A 12,741-nucleotide genomic window follows, 5' to 3' on the forward strand; every position below is an offset into this window, starting at 1 on the left:
AAGTCAGACAAGAATGATTTCTCCTTGAACTGAGGGACTACTTTTGAATCCTGTCCATATTAGTTACTATCGAAGCAGATATGCACAGTGTCAGGTTTTATACTGAAAGTTCAAAGAGGTTCAGAGGGTGTGCCCATATTATGATTGGTAAATATTTGCAAAGAAACATAGTCTGCTCCAAATAATTGGTTTCTACTTTAAACAGGTTACATGATCATAATACATTAGGAAAACAGTTAAGAAGTGAAGAGAGTCAAATACCCTTACCCCAGAGACGGCCAATCTCAAAAGACAAAAGGGTGTGTCATTGTGAAGCCTGTTCTGTTGCTGCCCTAGATTCACACAGGTAAAACCAAGTCCTATGGAACGAAAGGTCTCAGAGACAAAAGTTACAAAGTCATTTCTGCCATCCAGCCTAAGGATTTGATAGTGTCAGTCAGGGAATAGTTATGCTCAGTCAATATGGGTTAATTCTTTATATGCAAATGGTGACTGCCCTAACCTCATGAGCCAATATGGGTTAACTCTTTATATGCAAATGGTGATTGCCCTAACCTCATGAGCCAATATGGGTTAACTCATTATATGCAGAGCAAAAACCCATTCATGCACGACATTTGAGATTGAGCTACTATCCTTTCCTTCTTTCAATGGAGAAATAAATGAAATCTCCCTTATTTGCATCTCCTTGTTTCACTTCAGCTACCACTTCAAAGCCCTTATATGGTCCTGTAGATGTTCTTGAGGTGAAGGGTCCAATAAGAAAAGAGGCTTCACAACTAAAGACTCATTCCCTATAAGCAGGGGTTTGTTCTTCATAATGAAAGCTGAAACCATCATACATGAAACTGACCTATGACAAATAATTCAGACTGACAAAATATCTTCTTATTGATTCTGATCGCTGTAGCTTGAATAACTAGGAAGCAGGTTAATATGAGCAGCAAGTCCCTTTAAGAAGGTTCTAGACATATATTCAGATGCTTTTTTCAGCCATGTCAGAAACCATGGAAAATTCCATTTCAGACACAGGTTTTTCTCATGGCACAACTCAAAGGCATTCATTATGGCCTTCACCTCAAGGTCACTGGTGTGTAATGAGAAGTCCTAATATAGCATACATTGCTTACTTCCCAAAACAAGGGCAGAATGTGGACATCTTGGCTTGCCATACTGGCATCTGTGAAACTGTGGTTCCTGGAGACAGAATATGCAGGGGAATACACACTAGTAGCCAGGTGAGATTCCCCCCTCCATTGTGATGCAGCAAGACTAGTGGTAAATCTGCACATCAAGGCTTTTTGGTAAATCAGTAAAGTCAAAATTATTTGGGATTTAATTCATTTGGAACACTATAACGTTTTACTTGAGACAGAACCTTTAGGATCATTTGGGATTTAATTCACAATACTGTAAGTTCCTGTTAAATTTTCTTTTTATAAATGAGAGAGATAATAATTGATTCTTATTTATGAAACTTGTTGGTTTTGCTTTTTCTGTTACTTAGTTTAAGACCAATGAATCGCAACACTTTTAAAACATTGTTGTTGTCTTAGACATGCACTGGCAGGACTGGATTGTTTCACATTTGTTCCTCTGTACTCTGAAATGAGGGATGCGATCGAAGATTTAAGATCTGTACAAGGTTTGCATCTTTGGTAGCATGTTTCTTAACTTCTCTATGTGGATATAGAAAGCAGGATGGATAATACAGGATGTGACCTAAGAGTGGCTTTATGGAGTTCTTTAAGAAAGGTGGAACAGGATAAAATGACGTCTCTTTCCAAAGGCTGGTTGTTAAAATAAAGATATGGATATCAAGTCAAGCATAGACCCTATTGCAATGACATTTCAAATCTGATTTTGTGTGTTGAGAAAGAATTCTGGCCCACGGGAACCACTGCAATGGGAACCTCCATCTGGAAAACAGGCACATTAATAAACCTTGTTCAAATTCGACGAGCTGTTGCTCTAGAATAAAAGCTCTCTTGACACTTGCACCTTGAAGCTGCCTTTATAAACAAAGTAATAAACCTGCAACATGACCAAACTTCAGTAGCTGCTTGAATGCTGATCTTTCCTGGCCAACAGATTGATGGATGTGGAGACTTTGCACACTGACTACCACAGAGTAGCAGCAGCACAAGCTGGACAACATGTGATGTACAAGAGGTTGAGTCCTCTCTGGACATTGCTGGATCTTGTATTGAAGTTTGTGAACATGACTCCACAAACACAGACAAACTGGGTGACACAGACACCTCATGTGATTAGTGTCATGATGATGGTGAAGATGACCAAAATTGAAGTTGAACTAGACTGGGGATCTGACCAAACCGATACATTGTCCTCTCCAGGTATAGCTGGCATTGGGATGCGATGAAACCATGGCTGGTAAAGGAACTGTCTGTTGTCTGTTTGCAGTGCTAAGACAAGCAATTCTGGATGTGAGGAACGATCTTTTTCCTAAAGCAGGGACTGGGAATACTGGTAAAATTTATCACTGTACTCAATATCAGGAAATCTTGGTGCTGGTTGAGTCCAAGGATGAAACCTGATGAGCTCCAAAATGAGGAACAAATCTGTGAGCTGTTAAGAAATTGACATATTACATGCATCAGAAAGGTAACAGTACTTTATAAGGCAAATATGCTATAATAATGTATTAAAATGGACCACTGCCATTTTGTTGGAGATGATAAGGACAGTTCCTTATGTTTTTCTTGTCAATGGGTATTTCTGATTGCTCCTTGCAGTAGTGACAAGATGCTGATCATTCAGTCAGTGTCAAAATTCAGACTCACAAGATGTTACCTCATTATTAGTTCTGTAGAACACCTAGTGCAGTTCTCATTCCACTTATTCTCCATCTGGGAAAATATGTGTTCATCATACCTAATTGATGCTGGTATGCTTAGTATGAATGAGACAACATGTTTGGCAGGGAATCAGTGGCTTGACACATTCTCCTCTACATAGGAGGAATGTTCTTCAGCTTCCAGTAATCAGTTGTTGCTAGTTTATCAAGAATTGTTCTGAATGTTGATCCATACCCAACTGTATCCTATCTATAAGATTAAACCTTTCAACAACATTCACAACATCTGAAAACTATATATGTCTATCACTGTGCTGTGACAATGGCTGGAGAAAAAAGCAAATCTTCCTCTGAAAACATGAACCATTTGTCCACATATGCAACTACACAATTCAAATATGCCAGGAAATCTTGAAAGCTTCTGAGAAAGAAAGGTCTTGCATCTATGTCTTTGTAAAGTTTCCATATAATTCATCTTCCTTTCTTTGAGTCAGCTTACCTTATTGGGATCTCTTTTGTATAATGTATTTCAAGAACAGCTGTCATTGTTTCTTGTTTTTTTAAAATGTCTCCTTCAAACATTCAGAAATTTGTTGAAGAAAAGTAGACTATGTCTTGTATGTCATCTTTCATTTATCTGCAATTACAGGACTTTCTTGATCTGCTTAAGACAACCACCTTCCATGCTGATGAAATAAGACTTGATGGCAGTTCGGATCTATAACATTATAGTGATGGCTGGATTTAGAGATAGTCACCAGATGGTGACATGGTGCAGAACTTCTCTCCACAGCACATACAGTAAATCAGAGAATTCCTTTAGAGTTTCTCTTCTCTTTGTTTAAAACAAACTATATACTTTCCTAACATTTTCAATGTCCCATGACAACATTATGCACAATATGTGCATGCAATCTCCTTCTAGTAGAGGATGATTTTGTTTTTGCAGATCAGTGTACAGAGAAGATAGACCTCTTAGTTGACACTTGCATTACATGCACTAAATGCTGACAATGACTCCTATAAAAATCTAAAATTCTCGAGAAAAGCTTGTGATGCACTTTACTATCCCATCTACTGTCTCATTCGGATTTTACACAAAATTATCCTCCTGTTTAATAAACTTCCTGAGAAGTGAAAAATCAGACTATAATTGGAAACATTTTCTGGTTCTCTTTGTTAAAGCATCCATATCTACAGAAAATGGGAAAGGTTTCTTATCACCTGAAAAAGTAAGTAAAACCTAACCAATGCTATTTTTGTGCAAATCAATATGGACCTCAACAACCTATACAAAGTTGGTAACTAAAAACAAATGAAAGCATATTAACACAATAATAATTTTCACATTAAAGTTAACTACAATATAGAAAATTATCAACTCTGCTTCTGCTGATCAAATAAAATAATTTTTTAACTTTTATATGGTAGATTTCCTTAGTAACCTTTTAAATTATGCTATTGCTATTAATAATGATCAAATAATGAGTTATGAAAAAATTTTAATTTAAAATGCCGCATAACAAAATAAAATTAATAATGCTATTTTGAATTGCAGGCTTTACTATGTATTGAACTTTCAGTAATAATAAATTGATGTCCTGTAGGAATGAGTAGGCCTACAATACAGGAACACAAATTACCTACTATGCATTTTCATGGGACAACAAAGAGATGATAAGAACAAATACTTATCACCTTCTGATAAGCAATCAGTAATTAGAAAACTTGAATATCCCTTGACTAATCTCCCTCATACAACTGTTATAAACACAACTTTTTCCACAGTCTGTTTCAAATCACATATTCCACCACACACAACTTTAAAGTGTCTGTTAAACACACTGCAACAAACTTTAAAACTTTACTGTGCAATTAAATTAACCAAAAGAACTCCCATTGCCATCATCCCCATTTTTCTGCATTAGACTGCTCTTTGGGGGCTGAAGCAGAGAAAGATGATATCATATATTTTAAAAATGGTTTAACAGAAGAAAAACAGAACATTATTTAAACGATCACTACCCAATGAAAGCCATGAAAACAATGAGATACAATAAAGCATGGTTCATCTATCCTGGAACCTCAGGCAGCCAAGGTAAAAAGGATAAAACAGTCATGATATTATTTTCAAAGTAACACAACATTTTACTATTACATATAGAACAGGTCCTTAGAATATGCAATAGGTAGCTTCCCCATTTGAGGCTATGCTGGAGTTGGTGTTGATGGAAACCTATTGTTGTGTCATCTTTCTGTGAAAGGGCTGCTAGTAACAAACACAAGTCTCTAAAATAACTATACGAACAACTTTACAGTATGAAACACTACACTAATGCTTATAAGAATTCATGTACAAGATCAAGTACTATGATTTTGATTTGATGAACAACAGACATTAGAGCAGGTAATGAAAATGGTACTGACATGTATATCATAAGATGAAATCAGACTATTAAGTGGGATTTCTTAAGTTTTGTTAGAACAGTGAGAAATAGATTGAAATACAGCAGGAATATACTTCCCTATGTGAGAAAATACCTTGAATTATTCACACACAACATAAAAAGGCACAAATGCAAATTAGGAAGTAACTCAAGTATGGGATTTGGCACCAAAGGGAGATCATTCATTTGACTTCCATCTAAGTGGGCTGACAACTTTTAGCACTTTTGTTGCTAAAAACAATGGTGAATGTGAAAGCTGGATATGCCAGGCAGTGGTTGAAATTCTAATGTATTAGTATTCTGACTCTGTAGCATATTTTCAAAAAGAAAGTGGTTCATGCATAAAGTTCTCTTATAAGAAACCATTCAGTCTATCTCAATGGCAGAAATGTAGAATTTTTTCCACAAAGATCAAACCTGATTTTTGGAAACATTCCCCTCTCTCTTTGATAACTGATCTGATTCCCCTGCTTTGTGTTTATCACCACTGTCACCAAGATTTCCATCTAATTTATTGATGGCTCCATCTGAAAGATTTTAGTCTAACTCTCAGCAATAATTACTGTGTAAAAGCTATCTGACATACACAACTGTAAAGCATCATATAAAAACCAAAAAATTGACGAAACATCTGAGATACAAACTGTATTAGGACAAATTCTGATATAATAAAACAAAACTTTGGTTAACAAAATTTTAAGATAAATAACTAGTTTGTTTCATCATATTTAATCACACATATAGATACTATGCATTCAAATATGGACTTTCATCAGTTACAGTACGTTTGGTTCTGAATATAACAACATTTAAATCCACTTGCCTGCACACATAGTGATATTTACCTGGAATGATTGCACAGCTGCAGCATCTTTTTTATTTTTTTCAAAATAACTACTATTTAGTTGTTTATCGTTTATAAATAGATACTAAGCCTGTGCAAGAATAGTACAATTTCAACTACCTTTGTGATGCAAATCTCTCCAAGCAAATAGTGCAAAAATTTTGCAGCAAAAATATATTTAAGGAAATTTCTTGGATGCTAGATTAGTAATCACAATTATCCTGCACTAGCTCCAACTAAATTCTTTAGTAGTCACTACTGAAAGAACATTTCTTGTCATATTATTTGTTAGTATTAAAGTCATTTCAATGTTGTGAGAATTTAGCAGATGTGAACTTCTTCATAATGAGAACAAAACTGACTTTGGATTTTCAAAGAAGCTATATGTGTGAACATTGGGTCTGGTTATTAACCTTGTGGTGGCATTGATTCTGTCGAAATCTGTGGTAATTGTTGTTGATCCTGCTTGTGATGCACCTGTTGCAGCTCTTGCTGGCTTACGTCTCCCTGGGATAAATATGAAAAGAATACCATTACCAACTGTCATGTTGGTTATGCTGGTTATAAACATGTTGCAGCTGACTTGTTAGATCATTGCATAACTATATGTACATGTAAGCTTTCATTACAGGTCTTCTTGGTACAGACTGCTCTGGTAGCCTAGTGGTTAGAGCATCCACTTTGGTACCAACTTCTTACAAATTAATCACAGATTGATTTACCAATCTGACACAAGTAATGTATGCCTATGCCTAGCAGTCTGTACAACTCTGTGTACTATTATTTAAAGACAAACGTTCTAATGAAATTAAATGATTACTTTTTAGTCACTTCTGTCTTTTATCCACTCTGAACTCACTGCAACCTGACCATTCCGATGACCTAGTGGTTAGAGCATCCACCTTGGATATACCAAAGACTTATACAAATGGTACTAGCAGCTGCCTCACTTGGCACTCAACATTAAGAAGTTAGTGCTAGGAATAGTTGGCCAGGTGTCAGAATAATATGAATGGGTAGGACATGATGCAACATATGTGACATGATGCCACAGTGCTAGACATCACTATAAACTGTCACAATGCAGACATCATAGCGATATGACAGAAAAACTGTTAAACCTACAATATAAATCAAAAAAACCACACACACACACACACACACACACAATTTGACTAATGCCTTCATATTTAGATCCCTGGCTATATGGTGCTTGGGCATGTGATGGGGCTAATGACACTGTTTCTTGAGCAGGAATTATTTATCCCTTAATGAATGAATAATTAGAAAAATTTTCACCTGGCCTCAAGATTACAAGCAATTCTCACACTTAAAGTTTGGTGTGGTTTCATTTGTTCTACAGCACAGCAACACATATAGGTTACATAGGAACTGGAATAAATGCCTTGTCTAAGAGCATACCACAGTAGATGACTTGAACCTCTTGCATCTTTTCAATCACAAGTCCAGCATGCCAACCACCTGTAATTTCTAACTAGATGGATGTCATATAAATGATCATTCAGACATAACAATTTCCATGCGTGAGAATGTTTTGGGTTTTAAAATGAAGAATATTAAAAGAACATACATGAAATAAAAAATAAATGGTAGAAAAACATTTCAGCAAAAGTAGAGACATAATCCCCCACCCAAAAAAAAATATCAATATCATCCACACTGATCCCTTAACAGAAAATGATCAGTGTCTAAATCATATAATGATTTGAACATATCCCCTTGAGGCTAAATATTAATTATGTTTCTTTTAGAATTTACCTCAGTTTGGGTATTCATGGCTTCATTGAAATTACAATGAAAAGGTACAATGTCCACCAAATTCGGAGCTAAAACACTCTAGAAATTCCATGAGTTACTGCTTGACACACATCCATCACCTGTAAAAATGATAGTGTTTTATCACTACATTGCAACCACTCTATACCAACCATAAAGGGATGCAAGCTGAGAGCTTGGCTACATAAAAGCAGGTGGCTGTAATTATATGGGAATAACACTTCAATGACAAGTTAAAACTGGGAAGATATGGCACTGATTAAATATCAGGGGCACCTGTTTAAAGGAGGTGAATATTAAAGGAGATTGGACTGATTACAGTTTAAGGAAAAGTCTTAAAAGAAGGCTGGCAGTATACACAAATGGTACTGACTATCATGTGCAAGAGGGTGAGGTTAAGCCCGTATACTAAATATACAATGTTTTATAGGCTGTTTGAATGTATGAAAACAAAAATATAATGACGGTTAGAATTCTATCATTTATGAGTTCATTTGGGACAAAACAGGTAGACAAGGTAATATGGAAATTAGTAAATGGATGTTAGGACCAATGTCTTTAAAATTTAGTTTAATTTAGGCATCTGACTTCACCTTTTAAATGAAGTCTAAACTACACTGTTACATCAACACAAAGTATAACATTATCAAAGGGATTTAGTGTGAAATGATGTCTGATAAAACATGTTCATTTTGATGATATTCCTGTATCTAAAACACTGAATATATATTCAATATTTAAATAAAACTACATGTGTTTTGTTCTAAGTGGACAGAAAGTTGTTGTTGTTGTTGTGGGGTTTAACGCCATTTTTCAGCACACGATAGGCTATGCATGGCAGCCAGTATTAATGGTGGAGGAAGAACCCAGGAAGAACCACCGACCCACGAGAAGCTACTGGCATGCTTTCTCACATATCCACATTTGCCGAATCCTGGACTCGAACTCACGCAGACAGAGGTGAGATGGTAGTGATCCATAATGGAGAGCGCTTTAGACCACTCGGCCACTTGGGGCCCCTGGACAGAAAGAATGAGTATGATAAAGTGATGGAATGACAAGGCCATCAGGCCAAGATGATGCTCCTATGCTGTAACTAACAAGTTCTTTCCCCAGACTTGGAACAAAACACTTGAGTGGTTTTGTATTTATTACATATCCCCTTTTTAGTCATACCATCTTTTAATTTTATTTAATGTATACATTTAAAAAAATGAATTAGGTACTTGGCATTTTTATGAAAGATATTCTACAACCCACCCCCATGTATATATCTGGGGCTAGGCCTAAATATCTACTGTGTTGTTGCATCATTAGTCTGTATGGTGATTAGCATGCAATTTTTATAAATGTTGTATGGGACATATCTTTTCAAGAAATCAAAGATTCTGTCCCTTTCTAACATGTGGACAAGATGTTTCATCTTTATTTGGATATAATTAACAAGCAAATTCTAAATAATATTGCAATACTGTTCTGATTTCTTCTCTTTATTATCTTCCCTAATGGTTTCCAAATGATTTTTCCATGTGTCATTGTTGATGATGACATCATCTATGTAAGCATCACCATTATCCAGACCAGATGCTATCATGTTCATTAAATGCTGGAAAGTGGAAGGAAAACCTTTCATACAATATGGCATCACTCATATTGATAAAATCCATCTGAAGTTACAAAAGCCAAAATTTTCTTTGCTCTTTCTGTGAGATGAATTTGCCTGAATCCTTTAAATAAGATTACACCTGGTGACCTATTCTGCATTTCCAATTTTGTCAATGCAGTCATCGATTCTTTGCACTAGAAATGAATCTGTTTTGGTTACACTGTTCACTTTTCTCTACTCACTAGATATAAGATAAATATTATTAACCAAAATCTGTTCAAGAATCTACAATATGTTCTAAGGTCAAAGTCAAGGCTGTGTCTAGAACTCAAACCCAAGTAAACATGTTTCACAAAAATCTGACATTAGTCAGGTAGGCCCAAACACATACCTGAGTCAATTACAGATAAAAGTCAATCAAGCAATACAAATTAAACATACATAACTGCACGCTGGAACTCACTTGACATTGGAACTGAATTCCAGTTGACATGACGCAATGTGTCCTTACTGGCAACAGCTTTACATCTGTAAACAACCGCTATACGCCACGTGTCCAAAATTAATCGGAAAATCCCTTTTGCCGCGATAATATGCCGTTTTAGTATATCGTTGCTTACAACTTACCTACAAAACATACAGGGTTATGATGATTACGTAAGACTATACTGATTAGAGACCAATTCTCGCCAGGAAAAAGTGGCGAGAAATGGTCTCCAACCAGTATAGTACATAAATGATTTGCAGGGAAATTGCAAGCAGTGATACCCCCTATTTCCTACAGTGTAAGATATCGACCCTGATGTTATGTTTTGGGGGTCGAGCCCCAAAACATTAATATCAAGGTCGATGTCTAACACTGTAGGACTACTGTAAGATACCCCCGTGATTTCATTTACGATACGCCATATAGTGATAACGATCAATTTTGTTCATATGAGGCAACTAGAATATAGCATTATTACTTTTGATCCAAACCCAAAAATATATAAAATGGTTTAACAAACTGTCAGACTCACAACTTTTAAAGTCACAAGGTTCTATTCTTGGTAGAAAGATTACTTTCGGTTTATAACAATGCATCAGTGTGATAAGCATTTTAGAAGAGGTTATTGGAAGCGTTTTGCTGATACAGATTTGTGTCAGACGCTCGACAATGATTATATCCCGGAAAAATTGCTTCACACAAAGGAGGATAGTGACTCAACCCAATTCTGTCAAAAACGGAGCAGTTGAATTTTCATGAAATGAACCATTTGTAATTTTCTTCCTGTATTTCTTATTTATGTCTGTGTTGAAAGGCTTCATATTTACTTTGCTGAATAGATGTACCCAAATTTTGTGTAACTTATTCATATGCTAATATTTCTTCATATAATTTTTGAATTTATTTACAATAATTTACAGTCGCAGTTATATGACTACCTTCCAAAATACATTTTTAAAAATCAACATACCAGAAGCACTATGAGAAATGAACCAGTCAATCTAGTTTTCCATGCGGTGTACTTGTCATAGTCAAATACATTAATTACATATATTATTTTGAAAAAAAGACATGACTGATGAAGCACTGTAATTGCCGAGACCAACATTGCATGGCATGTTACGGTCATTTTTTTTTTTAAATTTAAAAAATCTTATTAACAGTTTGCAAACTATTGGAAAATAAAATACATCTACGTTTGGCTTTCAAAGAGGGATTCTTCCGATACTCAAATGAATGTATGGGAACGTGTGCAGCAGCAGAGAGGGTGAACAGACCATAGAATTCCGACAAAACAAATAAAACAAACAAATAAATCATCTCGTAGAAAGGTCCAGATTTTACAAATGAACTTTCCTTGAGATGTTTATTTTTGCAATTACCGATTGTACTAATAAAACCTCAGTTTGAAATAGTATCTGAAAAAATAAAGTACTCTACGTGTTTATTTATTTCTTGTTTACCTTTTTGACGACCAACGTTGGTAGGTACCCTCTCTGCTGCTATTAATTTACCACCATACCAAGTTTGATGAATATTTTTCAACACGTTCTCGCTGTACTTTCTCCTCATCTGTTTCATCTTCATCTGAATCTTCGGAATTTGTTCTATGTTTCAAGTAATATTCAAGTTCTGATGGTGGTTTTTCTATTTTTGGATTTATGTTCTTTCTGTGTTTATAATATATCATCAAACTTCTGTATCGATCTCCACCGCAATTTTTGCAAATCTGATATAATCCTCTAACGCCGTTGTTACATCCAACACATCTTCGTGGACCAGCATGAGGATTTTTCTTTATAAGATAATTATGTTTCTTGCAATATTCTCCACGGCATTTTTTATTACAATTGTTAGTGGTTCCTTGACGCAGCCACGCACAGTTGTTCATTATATTAATGATATCTGTTTAATTAAATTTAATTTTATCATCACCCCCTGTTACCCAAATATTTTATCAATACCCACACGATATCTTGTTCTTGGATCATGTAAATTTATTGTTATAAATCCATGTGGGGTAGCTTGCGCTCGTGAGAAGAAATTTTTGAATTTAATTATATCCATGTCACCACCACACCAGGTTTGATGAATATTTCGCAACGTGTGTGTGTCTACGCCATTAAACACAACTAAAATGTTGCAGTTGTCTCTGATCACTTTTGGTATTTGTGTATATCGTTGAGTAACATAGATCACGTCTGTATTTTTATGTCTCCCTCGGGAAAATATTCTGGCTGGATTTGATTGTTTATCTAGCATCACATCGTCGTATACAACTAAATTATTAATAAATCCATCTATGGAATCTACGGATGGTGCTTCATCAATATCGGTTATAAACTCTATAACATCATTATCTTCATCCAGTAATCGCGCGTTTTCATTGAAATCTTTAAGTACATCATAACATCGTTGATCATCAACGGATGGTGCTACTAAATACAACTTATCCCATTTCAACCATCTCATTATCAGATTAAGTAATAATTGCGTCTTACCCGATCCAGATGGTCCTATGATAATCATTCTGATGGAGTTCGGTAGCGCAGGATGATGCTTAACTGGCTCTCGCTGCCGAGTTGCTGAGAAATCAATTATATCCATATATATTATAACATGAATTTATATTGTTTACGCTGTAAAGTTAAAACTCCAACTATTGATTTAGCTACAGTTATAACAAAAAACAAAAAAATAGCGTACGGTGGAAAATGTTCTATATGCGGTAGAAAGAAATTT

At 35.4% G+C, this 12,741-nt stretch overlaps 1 protein-coding gene across 7 annotated transcripts in view; it reads right to left on the reverse strand.

Annotated features, from left to right (window-relative positions):
* Positions 1-12,741, reverse strand: part of LOC149806360 (uncharacterized) — a 55,807-nt gene that overhangs the window by 17,150 nt on the left and 25,916 nt on the right. For 4 of the 7 annotated variants that reach the window (XM_089952025.1, XM_089952016.1, XM_089952007.1 and 1 more), the window contains exons 1-4: positions 10,532-10,638; positions 7,889-8,007; positions 6,523-6,616; positions 5,683-5,792 (exon numbers count right to left, since the gene is read on the reverse strand). In XM_089952025.1, the coding sequence (XP_089808151.1) occupies positions 5,683-5,792; positions 6,523-6,616; positions 7,889-7,906 (222 nt within the window). In that variant the 5' untranslated portion in view covers positions 7,907-8,007; positions 10,532-10,638. Of the gene's footprint in view, positions 1-5,682; positions 5,793-6,522; positions 6,617-7,888; positions 8,008-9,975; positions 10,101-10,531; positions 10,639-12,741 lie in introns of those variants that run through there. The other 3 variants (XM_089951975.1, XM_089951996.1, XM_089951986.1) reach the window with 2 other exon arrangements.

Source organism: Sinohyriopsis cumingii, chromosome 1 (genome assembly GCF_028554795.1).
Source record: "Sinohyriopsis cumingii isolate HCF-2022 chromosome 1, ASM2855479v2, whole genome shotgun sequence".
NCBI lineage: Eukaryota > Metazoa > Mollusca > Bivalvia > Unionida > Unionidae > Sinohyriopsis > Sinohyriopsis cumingii.